We start from the raw sequence: 12196 nt of genomic DNA, 5'->3' as shown, positions 1-12196 counted from the left end.
ATAAAAAGTTTGAGAACCACTGGCCTAGATAGGCTAGATTGATAGCCTAGTCAAGTCTTTATTACCTACCGTGCGCGTGAAATCAAATCGACGGGAAATCATTTAGGTGATGTGGCTCACACAGAATAGCCTACAAGACCACACAGAACAAGGGAGACAACAATTCTGACTGGACATACACAAAATACATCACGTTAAAACTATACACATGCCATGCGTTGATAGATAGATAGATAGACAGACAGATAGAAAGATAAATACATATGTTATATTATTTGCCTTGCGGAGCCAGCCAATCCTGTGCGCGAATGCAAATTAGCCATGTGCGCCTAACACAAGAAAGACGTAATAATGAGAAGTCATGCTAAAAACGGATAGCAAGCGAAAGCTAAACCAGACTATCAATCACATACTTTGGGTCCATTCTAACTTATGGTAAGAGGCTAGTCTTTAAATCTTTGCAGTGACTGAATGTTGATGATTGTTTTGCATTAGATGAGTGTGTGCGACTGTGCGTGTGTCCTTTCCGGCTTCGGCATACTGCATGGTTATTAAGGCCTTGTGGTTAGTTGTGGTCCTAGTGAAGCAGCCTAGCCTTGAGTTGGATAAGTTGGAGTGATTGTGTACAGGCGTGCGAGAGTGAGAGAGAGAGAGAGCACACCCGCAGTGGTGGCTTGTTGTGGGCTGTCTGTCAGCATCCGCCGGGTTGGACGATGTGCTTTGTGTATGTGTTCAATCTGTCTGGTCGTATTTGCGGGTAGATTGATGGTTAAATAATGTCCCACCACGATCGGTTATACTTGCAGGCATTAATTTGCAAGTGCACTGATTGTGTGTCCGATAGGCTAACTACCACTAAGACCAAAAGGTGAACATGTCCAAGTCAAATTTAACAAAAACAACCTTTTATCATTATTAATTATGGACCGTTCTATAAAGAGAGTGAATGGTAGCCTACTGTAGGGACAAATGATTTTTTTGTAATATAAGCATTATTTTCCTTATAATTAAACAAAATATCCAAGTAAATTCTCATTACCGAAATGCGTCCGGGTCCATTTTTCTAATGATCTTTTTAATTTCCTAAAAAGTCATTTTCGTATAAATGAAACAAAAGTATGTAATATTATGTAAAAGGGTCTATATTTAAGATAACTATGCATATTTATGGTATTTAACACACATATTTTTCTTATTTAATTGAAAATAGTTGTGTCACTCTGCACTGAATGGTCCACATTACCGCAACGCGACTTCGTCTGCCTTTAAAATTACAAGCGTTCCCATGATGCATCACTTCATACAGAAGCTTCAAAATGTACAGAAGGTCAGTTATTTTATCTTCACTCACATTATGAAATGTTTGTAAATGTTGTTGAATCTTCCTCCAGTTTCACTGTCGATTATCATTACCGATATGGGGTGATTATCTATACTTTAAATAAAAAATAAATTATTTGATTGTGATGGTAATGACAATATAAGACTTTAACATGTAGCAAAGTCATGTTAGCATTGCATGTTATTTGCTAACATAGCTAATAGCACCTCATTACCGTAACTCATTTTTCTCATTACCGCGCACTTTAAAAGTGCATATCGGTAATGATAAGCTGTGTTGCAGTAATGAGATCTTAATATAAAATTCATAAATAAACATTCAGCAGCTTTTTTTCATTAATATTTTATGACGTTCTAACAATTATTAATATTTTATTAATTTGATCACTATTAACTATTTAATTACCATGTTATTACTATGTAATTACTCCCTTATTGTGTACCCTTATTGTAAAGTGTTGCCGAATTGTTTCAGACAGTTAATCAGAGGACAAACATATGAGGCCATGTTTCAATGATCATGTGGAATGTTTTTTGTGATTGTTACCAAGACTGACAGAAAACCAGCGCAAGAAGGCTGCAGCCAAAGGGTCATAAAGCACAGGGAGAATTTATATGCAAATCCTCAGCTGCTGGAAGAGTACAGGAGAAAGGAGAGAGAGAGAGAGGTACATGTTAGTTACTGAGATAGGGGAATGCGTCATCACTTTAATTCTATTTCCACTCTTGTATTATGCCTACATTTACATTTTCTTCATTAAAGGAGTCAGTGATTCTGGAAAAGGCCTGTCGTCAAAAATGTTTTTTCAATCAGTGAATATCTCCTCATGTTCCACTGCTACTGTGTGTGCGCTGAAAAAAAATCCAGTGTTAAAACATAGCCCAGGCTCTGTTAACTCCATGTTGCTAGATATGGTGGGCCCCCTTTGTTTACAGAGCCTAGGCTGTGTGTTAACACCAGATTTGTTTTAGAACACACACAATTCTGAAAGGTATTTGGATTTGACTAAAAGTGATTTTGTCATAAATTGTTCACCAGAATTGATGACTCCACCTTTAATAAGTAACAATGTATTATTGTTGTTTTGTTTACTGTTGAATAATGCTTGGCCAAGAGAATTTTTTTGGTGACTTATGAGGACATTAAAAATCTGTTTATTGGCATCTGACTCATTGATATTTCCTTTTTTATAGATATATAAAGCGTAAATCTGAGGGTTTGCTCAAATCTGTCAGTGACCTGGATGCAAAAGCAGTAAAAAAGCAACAAAAGAAATGGAGAGAAAATTCTGCAAAACATTACAGAAAGAATAAGATCCTGAAAGATGTTTTAGATCTCACGCCACCCTCTGATGAGACAGATGTACAGCCTGGACCATCACGAAGGGTCTTGCATCCTATTGCAGAGAATGTTGGAAATCACTGCTCATGAAGCTCCATCACCATCAGACTACCCAAGAACATCAACACCAAAAAAAAGAAAACAAAAGCCTACCACTGTGTCGAAGCTAAGAGTGAAACTAAAAAAAAATATGAAATCACTGGAAAATAAAGACAGAGAAATAGAAAGGCTGAGAAAGCAAATTAAACTAATGGAAATGAGAAGGGAAGAAAGAGGAAGACACAATCTGCCTGCAAAAGAAGTCTGTTCATCAATGAATAGGAGACAGCTGATGGGAAGTGTGGCAAGAACCTTCTTTCATCGTGATGATGTTTCCACAATAGTAAATGGAAAAGCAGGAGAGATCAGGCGAGGAGGGCAGGTGTTCAGGAGAAGGTTTCTCTGTCAAACAATAGAGAACCTCCACAAGCGATTCCTTACGGAAAACCCAACAAAAAGGATTTCTCGGGCTCAGTTTTTAAACTGCGTCCATTTTGGATCTCTAGTCCAACACTATTGGACAGAGAAACATGCGCATGCAAAATACATGAGAATTTCCAAAGCAAAAGAAGTTACACCAACTTGGGATTCTAGGCACCTCTTCTCTTGCTTAGAGGTTGTTGACTCTGTGGTGTGTGAGAGAGTTGATTGAGTGCATGTACAGGCGATGTAGCGATTGCCAAAACAAGAAATTTTCCCCAATGTTAGACCCAAACATAAAAGACAACATTGTCCAATGGAAGGAGTGGGTGAGCAAGTCCACTCCCTACAGTAAGAAGGGCCAAAATGGATGGGCACACCTGAGCCCAGTTTTAGAGCACCTCTGCGTTCAATACCCTGCGGTCACCAAGGTCCACTTCCTGTCTGATGGGCCTACATCACAGTACAGGAATAAAACAGCTTTTTACCTGGCTTCAACTGTGCCATTCCTAAAAGGTTTCAATTATGTCACATGGAACTTTACTGAGGCCTCTCATGGCAAAGGAGCACCTAATGGTGTTGGAGGTGCTCTGAAGAACTTAGCAGATCGGATTGTGGCACGTGGGACGGATATACCCGACATGAGAGCTCTCATTACAACTCTAAAGGAGCACTCCTCTGTAAAGATATTTGAAGTCAAAGAGGAGGAGATACTCAAAAGTGCGGAACTGGTTCCTCCCACGCTCAAACCTGTGCCTGGCACAATGACTGTGCACCAGGTAAGTCCTCTCTATGCTTTATATTCTTTTTGTTTGCTAAACCTGAAAGATTATCAAGATTTGTAATTATTTTTTTTCTCCTCTATTCAAAGCTCATTGCAAAGAAGGCAGGCTGCATCAGGGTCAGAGAAGTCTCCTGTTTCTGCAAAAACTGGTGCGACTGCAACACTCCAAAAGATTGTACATTTTCATGTAATAACAGTGAAGCAGAGAATGAGGGAGGAGCAGAAGGAAAATTGATTGAAGTTGGGACATGGGTGCTTGTGAACTACGATGGAGACCTTTTTCCAGGCATTGTTACACAGGTATGTAAGTCAAATGACAAAGCTTACATACAGTATAAAAGTAATTCATAAATTCAAATAGGAAGATAAATAAATCGTAACTAAATAGAATGATATTTCTGTTAAGTGTAAATGTATTGTTATGTTTAAGATCTGACCCTGACCCTGCAGCCACCACCATTGTCCAACTGATACTTTTTCCATTTATTCCTACATCAATTAACAAAATTGTAAATCTTTGAAATGTTGTGCTTTATATAAAAGCTGTTGAGGTGGACACGATGTACACGGCTGGTACAAACAGGTTCTTCATCCCAGGAGTCCAGATACCTACAAAGTGTGGTACTTTCTGGATGACATCAGGGCAGTCATCCCCGAGCCAATGCCTGCATCGTCTTCTGGTCGACATTTTTGTGTCTTACCAGAAATTTGGGCAAAGTAATCGAAAAAAAACTGAAAATTACAAAATCAAAACATAAATAATATAAGCGCAAAAGCAAATAGAAAACTGTTGGGGGAAAAAAAGAGTTGCTAATGAAAAAAAATAAGGAAGGGGAGGGATATTGAATTATTTCATAAAGAGTCTGAATCTTATTAAATGATCATTTCAATCAGTTGTTTGTTATTTTTGTCTTATAACCTACACATTTTAATCAGTTTTGTCAGGTTCTAATGACCTTTCTCATTACCGCAACATGAATTCTCGTCCTCCGCAATGGACTTTTCATTACCGTTATGCATAACATTAAACAGTTTAATGTTTTAGAGAAATGTGTTTGTTCATTTATTACAATATGTTCCTGAGCTGTTTTGCACATGTGTTTTCTGTAAACAATTTCTTGTTTACTAAGAAATTATTTAAAAAAGTGTGCTATAAAATGCCTTCAGTGTTTCGGTAATGAGAGTTACTTGATTTTAAATGTAAGTAAAAATATATAAATCATTACTTTTGATGCACTGTGCTGTTCATTTAATGTGCTGATTTGTGTAACTGCGAAAAAATTAAACAAAAATGATTTGTACTTAATGGTTTCCTTTTTTCATTCAACGTATCGGTAATGAGAGTTATTCTGTATCACGCTGCTATGATATTGAAATAAAATTGAATTAATTTGTTTTCCTGTTTAACTTTTATCAAAAAATAAAAGTCCACATTCTATTTTAGTCACTTAAGTAAAAAATCAGTCAAATTAGGTTGATTATATTTTGATGTTACTTTGACACAGTTTGTGAGAATCACCCAGCTAGCATTATGCCTTCTATTTCTAGAGCTTCTGACTAAGTTTACCGGTACTTACGACATAATCGCTGTCACTAGATATAAAGAAAAAGTTGACTTTCACTCGGTGCTATTCACTGACATTAAAAATAAATAAAAGTGTCGTTGCACTGCTGTTCATTGACTAGCTCCAGCGCTCGTTGCTGCGTTGCTAATGAGCAACTCTCCACTCATTCTCCTCTGACCATGCATTTAATTGACTTTGATCAGTTCTCGGCAATTCCTCATTCGCCCTCTCACGTCTGACAGGTTCGAAATGATACTGCTGTGGGCCATCATACATGTTATTTGTGGTTCTTGCCACCTCTTAGACGCCATAGTTCTAGTACTAGGCTGAGGCTACCTTCCACCACGTCTCCCCAACGTAACGTCATCGCCGAATGGCGTTAGAAAACTCCCGTTACTGCCAAAAACGCCAAAAACTGGACTTTAACATTATTTTGGAGACATTTTATAAATTTTGAGTGCTTTATGTAACCATTAATCAAAACTTCCGGTTAACCCGCACGTAGGCCTTTAAGGATCCATTGAAAGAACCACATTTACACTTTTTTTATATTGGATTTTATTCACACAAATCACTATTTTTGGAGATGCACACAACTAAAAGCACAAAATGGACAAATAAATCCAATCATATATATATATTTCATCATATATATATTTCATCAAATATAAAAAAATTTGATCTAATAAGCTAACCAAAATTTACAGACCGTGGCCTATTTTGTTGTTTGTGGGTGACAACTTGTTCTTCAATTTTATATTGAACTTCTCCCTGAGAATGGTCTCCACCTCCTCATCTGATAGGTCTCTTGTGTCTACGAGATCTACACCTTCGTCCGGCCTAAAGGTGACCTCTGTGTAGGTCCAGCCGAGCAGGATTCGAAACCCTGTTGGGGTTTGCAGAGAGGTGATCGACTTTGTGGTGAAAAGTTGGTTCGGATCGGTCTGTAGTTTGTGGTTAATATCGGTGAAGTGGTCCTTTTCACGGGGGACCAGAGTGAAGCAATAGATCTGCTCCGTTGGTTTTTTCTCCTTCTCACCTGTTTTAGCCAAGTCTGGATTCAGGATCTTCTGCTTCCGGCTGGTCTTCTCGAAGAACCAGAGCCCATCCTGGTCTATAAGACGGAAGACCCCGGCGGCTTCGGAGTGATCCTTTCCAGACACAAGCTCTATGGGCTGCCACATTTGAAAGGACAGTCCAAAGCTCACATCTGCGATGTACCTCCTGCCGTCGATGGTCACCATGTTGATGAGATGGCTGTCTGGGGCGGAGGGATCATTGGCATGGCCGAAGATAACTCGGGCCCCCAGCATGACCGAGTCATAGCCCAGCTCTCTCAGCACCCATGCCAGGAGGTAGTTGCCCTCCATGCACCAGCCCCCACGCTGCTCTCTCACAATCTTATTAAAGATGGCTTCGTGGTCCATACCGATCTTCTCGCCACAGTGGATGCTCAGGTTTTCAAAAGGGACCGTCATCACAATGCGTTTGTGGATAGCGTTGAGGGTCGCCTGGTCTGGCTTCTCGAATGGGCCGCTGAATCCAATCCTTTTGAAGAACTCATCCAAATTCATCTTGTCCTGAAATATTAGACACAAATCATATATAAAGGTTATTTTATTTTTTTATGTAATTGCAAAGTGCCATCATCGTGTGGCCCTGGTGATAGAATAAAACATACAGAATGAATCAAGGGCAAATCCCCGGTCAATCGAACAAAGAAAATAGCAGTTGGCTAAGTTAAGGTGTTCTTGGGTAGCCTGGAAAGCAGACGAATCTCGCAAACTCATGTTTCATTTCATTGCTATCTCCGCTTTCAGGACCGTATTCAACCAACTGGAAGGTATATGAGAGGTTCCAGACTTGCAGTTTTCAATTTGTCTGTTGATGCCAGGCAGGCTACTTTAATACTTTCTCGGTAGTGGAATCTACGGACCGTTCAACAATCAGCGGCAAATTGAAAATGCCTCAACAGACTCTTCTGTAATGTCATTGATCCTTCCTATCCTTCTTCTTTATTTGCTCCATATTGTGCTGTGTTACCCTTTGGTTTCCTTATGTTGACCTCTCTGTTCATGGTCAAGGTTGATATCTTGTTTAGCAGCTCCACAGATAAAGGTCAACTCGCCCTTGCTTCAGGGACACTTCCTACTCTTGTCTTGTTTGGAGCCCTTGTGAGCGTTGGGAGAGATGTCGCGTATTTCCAAGGTATTATCCTCATATAACCTTGTGTTCTGCTGGTATATTTCCATTCTGCTGTGTGAATGTCTTTTTTGCTTCACCCTTATCCGTTAGCCCTGAGATGTCTTGAAGGTTCACCCTTAGTGCCATTCTCGAACTGTGGAAGATAACTAGACTCTTCTCAAGCCAGGGGCATGCTATTCCCTTGCACAAAATGTACATATGCTCAATATATCTGAATGAACTTAAAAAAGTTCTTGGTAAACACAACCTTGTGTCAGGTATTCCCGGGACGCTTCGCTTGCACAGAAGATACTGAACCAGAGAACCACTCAGATGACAGATAGAAAGCGTGGATAACAGGTATGAAATTAACACAATCTACCTCTCTAAATTCCTTTTGGGGATTCCATGTTATTAAGAATTATGAAGACAGACGAATGTGGTTCAATACCTTACTAACCATTGCGTCTTGGATCCACGGAGGAGGATTCAGGAGTAGGCGAGAGAGATCCGTAGTGCCGCAAGTCTTGTTGGTAGGACGTCTTCCCTGGCTTATGAAGACAAGGCAGATAAAACATATCACTTATTAACCACCAAGGCCAAGGGAGTGTAAAAGACAGGAATCACATTCGAAACACAGCCACAAATATAATTCTTTTATAGAGGAAACATACTGAGAACAATCAAAACAGCTTTTAGGATGTTATCACTTGATTGAAGTGGGTACTATTAGCATGTGAATTGGATTGGGGTCGTAATAAACTTTTGGCACAGCTATGATGTTGCTGGAACATAACAGAGTTCAGGGAGCATCTCTGCTCTCTGAAGTATTGTGCAACATTTTTCAGCTGGCCAGCTGATAAATTGGTAGGTAGCTCATTGCAAACTAGCAGCTAACAAGACAAAATAAGGGTTTGATCTACAAAAAATTGTCATTGTTTGATATACATGTTGTGTTATAAAAATATGTACTTTTTTATTTCTTACACAGAATTTAGCCTACCCCGATTCTATATCCTCAAAGATTAATAATAATAAACTCACAAATACTATCGTTTTCTTCTCTTGGTGGCGAGAAAACCTGAAAACCTGAAAGAGCTTACTTTCGACTGCCCAGGAAGTAGAGTTGCGTTATGCAGGGGGCAGTCTCTCAAAGCCAGACCAAACTACAGCAAGTAGAATGGGTGAAGAATGACCAATGTGTTGACTTTGACCTGGAATAAACACCATGGGGGGGGGGGGGGGGGGGGGGCGCTTGTGTAACTATATGCATAGACTTGTGTAACTATAGACATATAACTTTGTGTTTTTTTGGACTTCGGTATTAGTGATGCGAAGTTCGGATCTTTTTTTCGGATCAGGATTTTCGGACGTCGTTCATTAAAATGAAGGAATCTTTTTCGAGTCGGATTGTTAATTTGCGCATAGAAATAATGCGTGTCATATACGGTAGTCTAATAAGCTTGCGCATGTACTTGGTGATTTACCTCAACACATTAGGGTGGGGCTTCGTTCAAAGGAGTTTTTAAGCAGTACACGATATGGCCAAAATTCTCATTTTCATATCAATCACCATGATTATTTTGGCACATGAAGAAACGATGTGAATGAGGATCTTCTTTAGGATACACATTTAAACATCACATAGACAAATTGCGTTTAAGTAGTTTATAGCTGCAAGGTGCGCTTCCTTTTTACAAGTGTCAATATAATTACGCCATATGTATGCCAATACATTTAAAGTTTATGGTTTCAAGTTTATATAGTAGGCTATGTCATGCATGGTGAAATGATAGACCCACTATACCCGTGTCCAATCAGGTCATATGTTAAAAGGCAAAGCCTGTGCGAAATATCCGAAGGAAACAAGAGAAAGTCAGAACGAAACAAATTATGCTCAACAAACTATTGTCAATAAAGATTTGAACGTGAACTGTCTCGTTAAACTCCGCCCAGGGAAGTGGTATCCTGGCTGAGCAGCATTAACATCCACATGTTTTTAGGCTCTAAGGTCGGTACCAAACCACAGACTGATGAATGATGTTGACCATCCTCATGAATCCCCTCCGCCTGCACTATAAACACGTTGGCATGCTTCCGATTCCTCATTCATACCCATTCCTTATTTGTTTTTCAGATGACAACCATGAGAAGCACACACAAATACGCATGTTTGATCACAGGAGGAAGTGGTTATTTCGGTTATCGGTAAGCACTGAGGATCATTGAATACAGGCCTAAATATATTCGTGAATGCATAATACAACGACTCTGCAAATTGTTATGTAGTGGCGTTCACTGCTGTAACTATTATCGCCACTAGAGGGAGCCATCACACCAGTTAATATGCCTAAAGCTTTTGGCAGACCGATAACAGTGTCCTCCAAATATAGTTAAATTCGTCCATAAAAGCAAAGTCATTCCTTTACTAATTTAGTGATATCCTCCATTGTGATTAAGACTTCAGTTTGGATTCTTGTGTTAACTGTGGCTGTATTCCAGGATTCCTGATCGCTCTGATAAAACAACTGTTCTTTATAATATTGTCGTACAGGGGAGGGGAACTATTACACAGGGAGGCCAATATGTTTAGGATTACATTACATGTCGAATATAAATAACGCTGAACCACCACAATAAAAGACAGAGGCCTTTACTCAGATCCCTCCATTGCGCAAATAAAAATTGATCATATAGTTGTCACCAGCATATCCATTATTAAAGTTCTGTCATATATCTGATATCCGTTGGTTTCCATACTCTTGGAGTCACCCCTAACCCTCCTCTCTGCAGCCTGGCCTGCTCGCTCCAGTCCAAGGGGTCCACCGTCATTCTGTTTGATGTGACGCCGCCCGTGACCGGACCGCTCCCAGAAGGCATCACGTTCCTCCAGGGAGACATCCGGGAATACCCTCAGGTGCGGCGCGCCCTCTCCGGGGTGGACTGCGTCTTCCACTCGGCCTCCTACGGCATGTCGGGCCGCGAGCAGCTGAACCGCCGCCGCATCCAGGAGGTGAACGTCGGGGGCACCCAGAACGTCCTGGAGGCCTGCGTGGAGACCGGGGTCCCCCGGCTGGTCTACACCAGCACCTTCAACGTGGTGTTCGGGGGTCAGGTGATCGAGAACGGCGACGAGAGCCTCCACTACCTGCCCCTGCACCACCACCCCGACCACTACTCCCGGACCAAGTCCCTGGCCGAGATGGCGGTGTTGGGGGCCAACGGCGCCGCACTCAAGTCCGGCGGCGGCGCGCTGCGCACCTGCGCCCTCCGTGCCGCCGGTATCTACGGGCCCGGGGAGCAGCGGCACCTGCCCCGGGTGGTGGGCTACATCGAGAGGGGCGTGTTCCGCTTCGTCTACGGGGACCCCGCCAGCAGGGTGGAGTTCGTCCACGTCGACAACCTGGTGTCGGCCCACGTGCTGGCGGAGCCCTGAGCTCCGGGAGGGAGCCCAGCGCGGCGGGAGAGGCCTACTTCATCTCAGACGGCCGGCCCGTCAACAACTTTGAGTTCTTCCGGCCGCTGGTGGAGGGGCTGGGCTACCCGTTCCCCACGCTGCGCCTGCCCCTGTCCCTGGTGTACTTTGTGGCCTTCCTCACGGAGATGCTCCACCGCCTGGTCGGGCCGCTCTACAACTTCCAGCCCCTGCTGACGCGCACGGAGGTGTACAAGACGGGGGTGACCCACTACTTCAGCCTGGCCAAGGCCCGGGCCCAGCTGGGGTACGAGCCCCGGGAGTACGACCTGGCGGAGGTGGTGCAGTGGTTCAGGAGCCGGGGCCACGGCAGGAAGCCCGGAGGCTCGGCCCTGGGGAGGCTGCTGCTGAACGCGCTGCTGGTCTGTGTGATGGTGGCGCTGGCTCTGTCGTACCTCCCGGGCGTCGGTGGCTGAGGGCGGGGGACACCCGGTCCGGACGCCTCAGGCGTGGACGGAGGCTTCAGGGTTTACGGAGACGTTGGTTTAAACTTTAGGTTACCTTAAGAGGCTGTTTACCGCCCGAATGTTTTCTGTTTGGTTTGCTTTTAATAGCGACTGGTCCGGTCCCGACCCGAGTTTACATGCTTCTCCTGATTACCTCTTCCAGTGTACATCTTAAAACGGTTTAATTAATTATTTATGATTACTTGAGATCACGTGTTAAAGTACCTTACGGTTCCATTATTTGATTGGCCTGTGATGTTGATGAAGACGTTGATGTGTGTTTCTTGTTTTGCGACGACTACACAAAACCTGCCAAAATTGTAATAAATATATTTTCAATGAAAATGTATGCCACACTCTGAGTTCTTCATAGTTTAGGTATCTTAATGTGACTGGATTCACAAATTGCTACTCCCATCACATCCGGTTTATAAATTAGCACTATAATCCATTACATGGATACATGATTTAATTTGCCAGAATATACTTTTTATATAGGGCGATTTGAACTTAAATAGCATGGACTATTTAAATATTTTAAACGAGGGTAAGGAACAAATCACCAAATATTCAGCCTCTGGAATATCAATGACTTGACTT

The 12196-nt window shown here is 42.0% G+C and overlaps 2 protein-coding genes across 7 annotated transcripts; one reads left to right on the top strand and one right to left on the bottom strand.

The window, feature by feature from the left end:
• Positions 1–6024: 6024 nt before the first annotated feature.
• Positions 6025–9498, bottom strand: LOC132472201 (arylamine N-acetyltransferase, pineal gland isozyme NAT-10-like). 6 transcript variants are annotated; one of them, XM_060071696.1, is made up of 4 exons: positions 9483–9498; positions 8779–8889; positions 8127–8226; positions 6025–7071 (listed from the first exon to the last, which is right to left on the bottom strand). In XM_060071696.1, the coding sequence occupies exons 3-4, from the start codon at positions 8136–8138 to the stop codon at positions 6193–6195; spliced, it is 891 nt and encodes a 296-aa protein (XP_059927679.1). In that variant the 5' UTR covers positions 8139–8226; positions 8779–8889; positions 9483–9498; the 3' UTR covers positions 6025–6192. The 6 variants fall into 6 exon arrangements, with proteins under 6 accessions (XP_059927679.1, XP_059927681.1, XP_059927677.1 ...); XM_060071698.1 differs by lacking the exon at positions 9483–9498 and having other exon boundaries at positions 8136–8226; positions 8779–8901; XM_060071694.1 differs by lacking the exon at positions 9483–9498 and having other exon boundaries at positions 8720–8861.
• A 72-nt stretch (positions 9499–9570) lies between these two features.
• On the top strand, positions 9571–11941 carry LOC132472200 (short-chain dehydrogenase/reductase family 42E member 1-like). Its single transcript, XM_060071693.1, is given in 4 exon segments — positions 9571–9686; positions 9813–9883; positions 10469–11100; positions 11103–11941. Coding segments are annotated over 4 exon segments (1185 nt in total). The 5' UTR covers positions 9571–9668; the 3' UTR covers positions 11567–11941.
• Positions 11942–12196: the final 255 nt, after the last annotated feature.

The sequence above is a fragment of the Gadus macrocephalus genome, chromosome 14 (genome assembly GCF_031168955.1).
Source record: "Gadus macrocephalus chromosome 14, ASM3116895v1".
Classification (NCBI taxonomy): Eukaryota; Metazoa; Chordata; class Actinopteri; order Gadiformes; family Gadidae; genus Gadus; species Gadus macrocephalus.
This window is presented reverse-complemented; position numbering and strand designations above follow the sequence as displayed.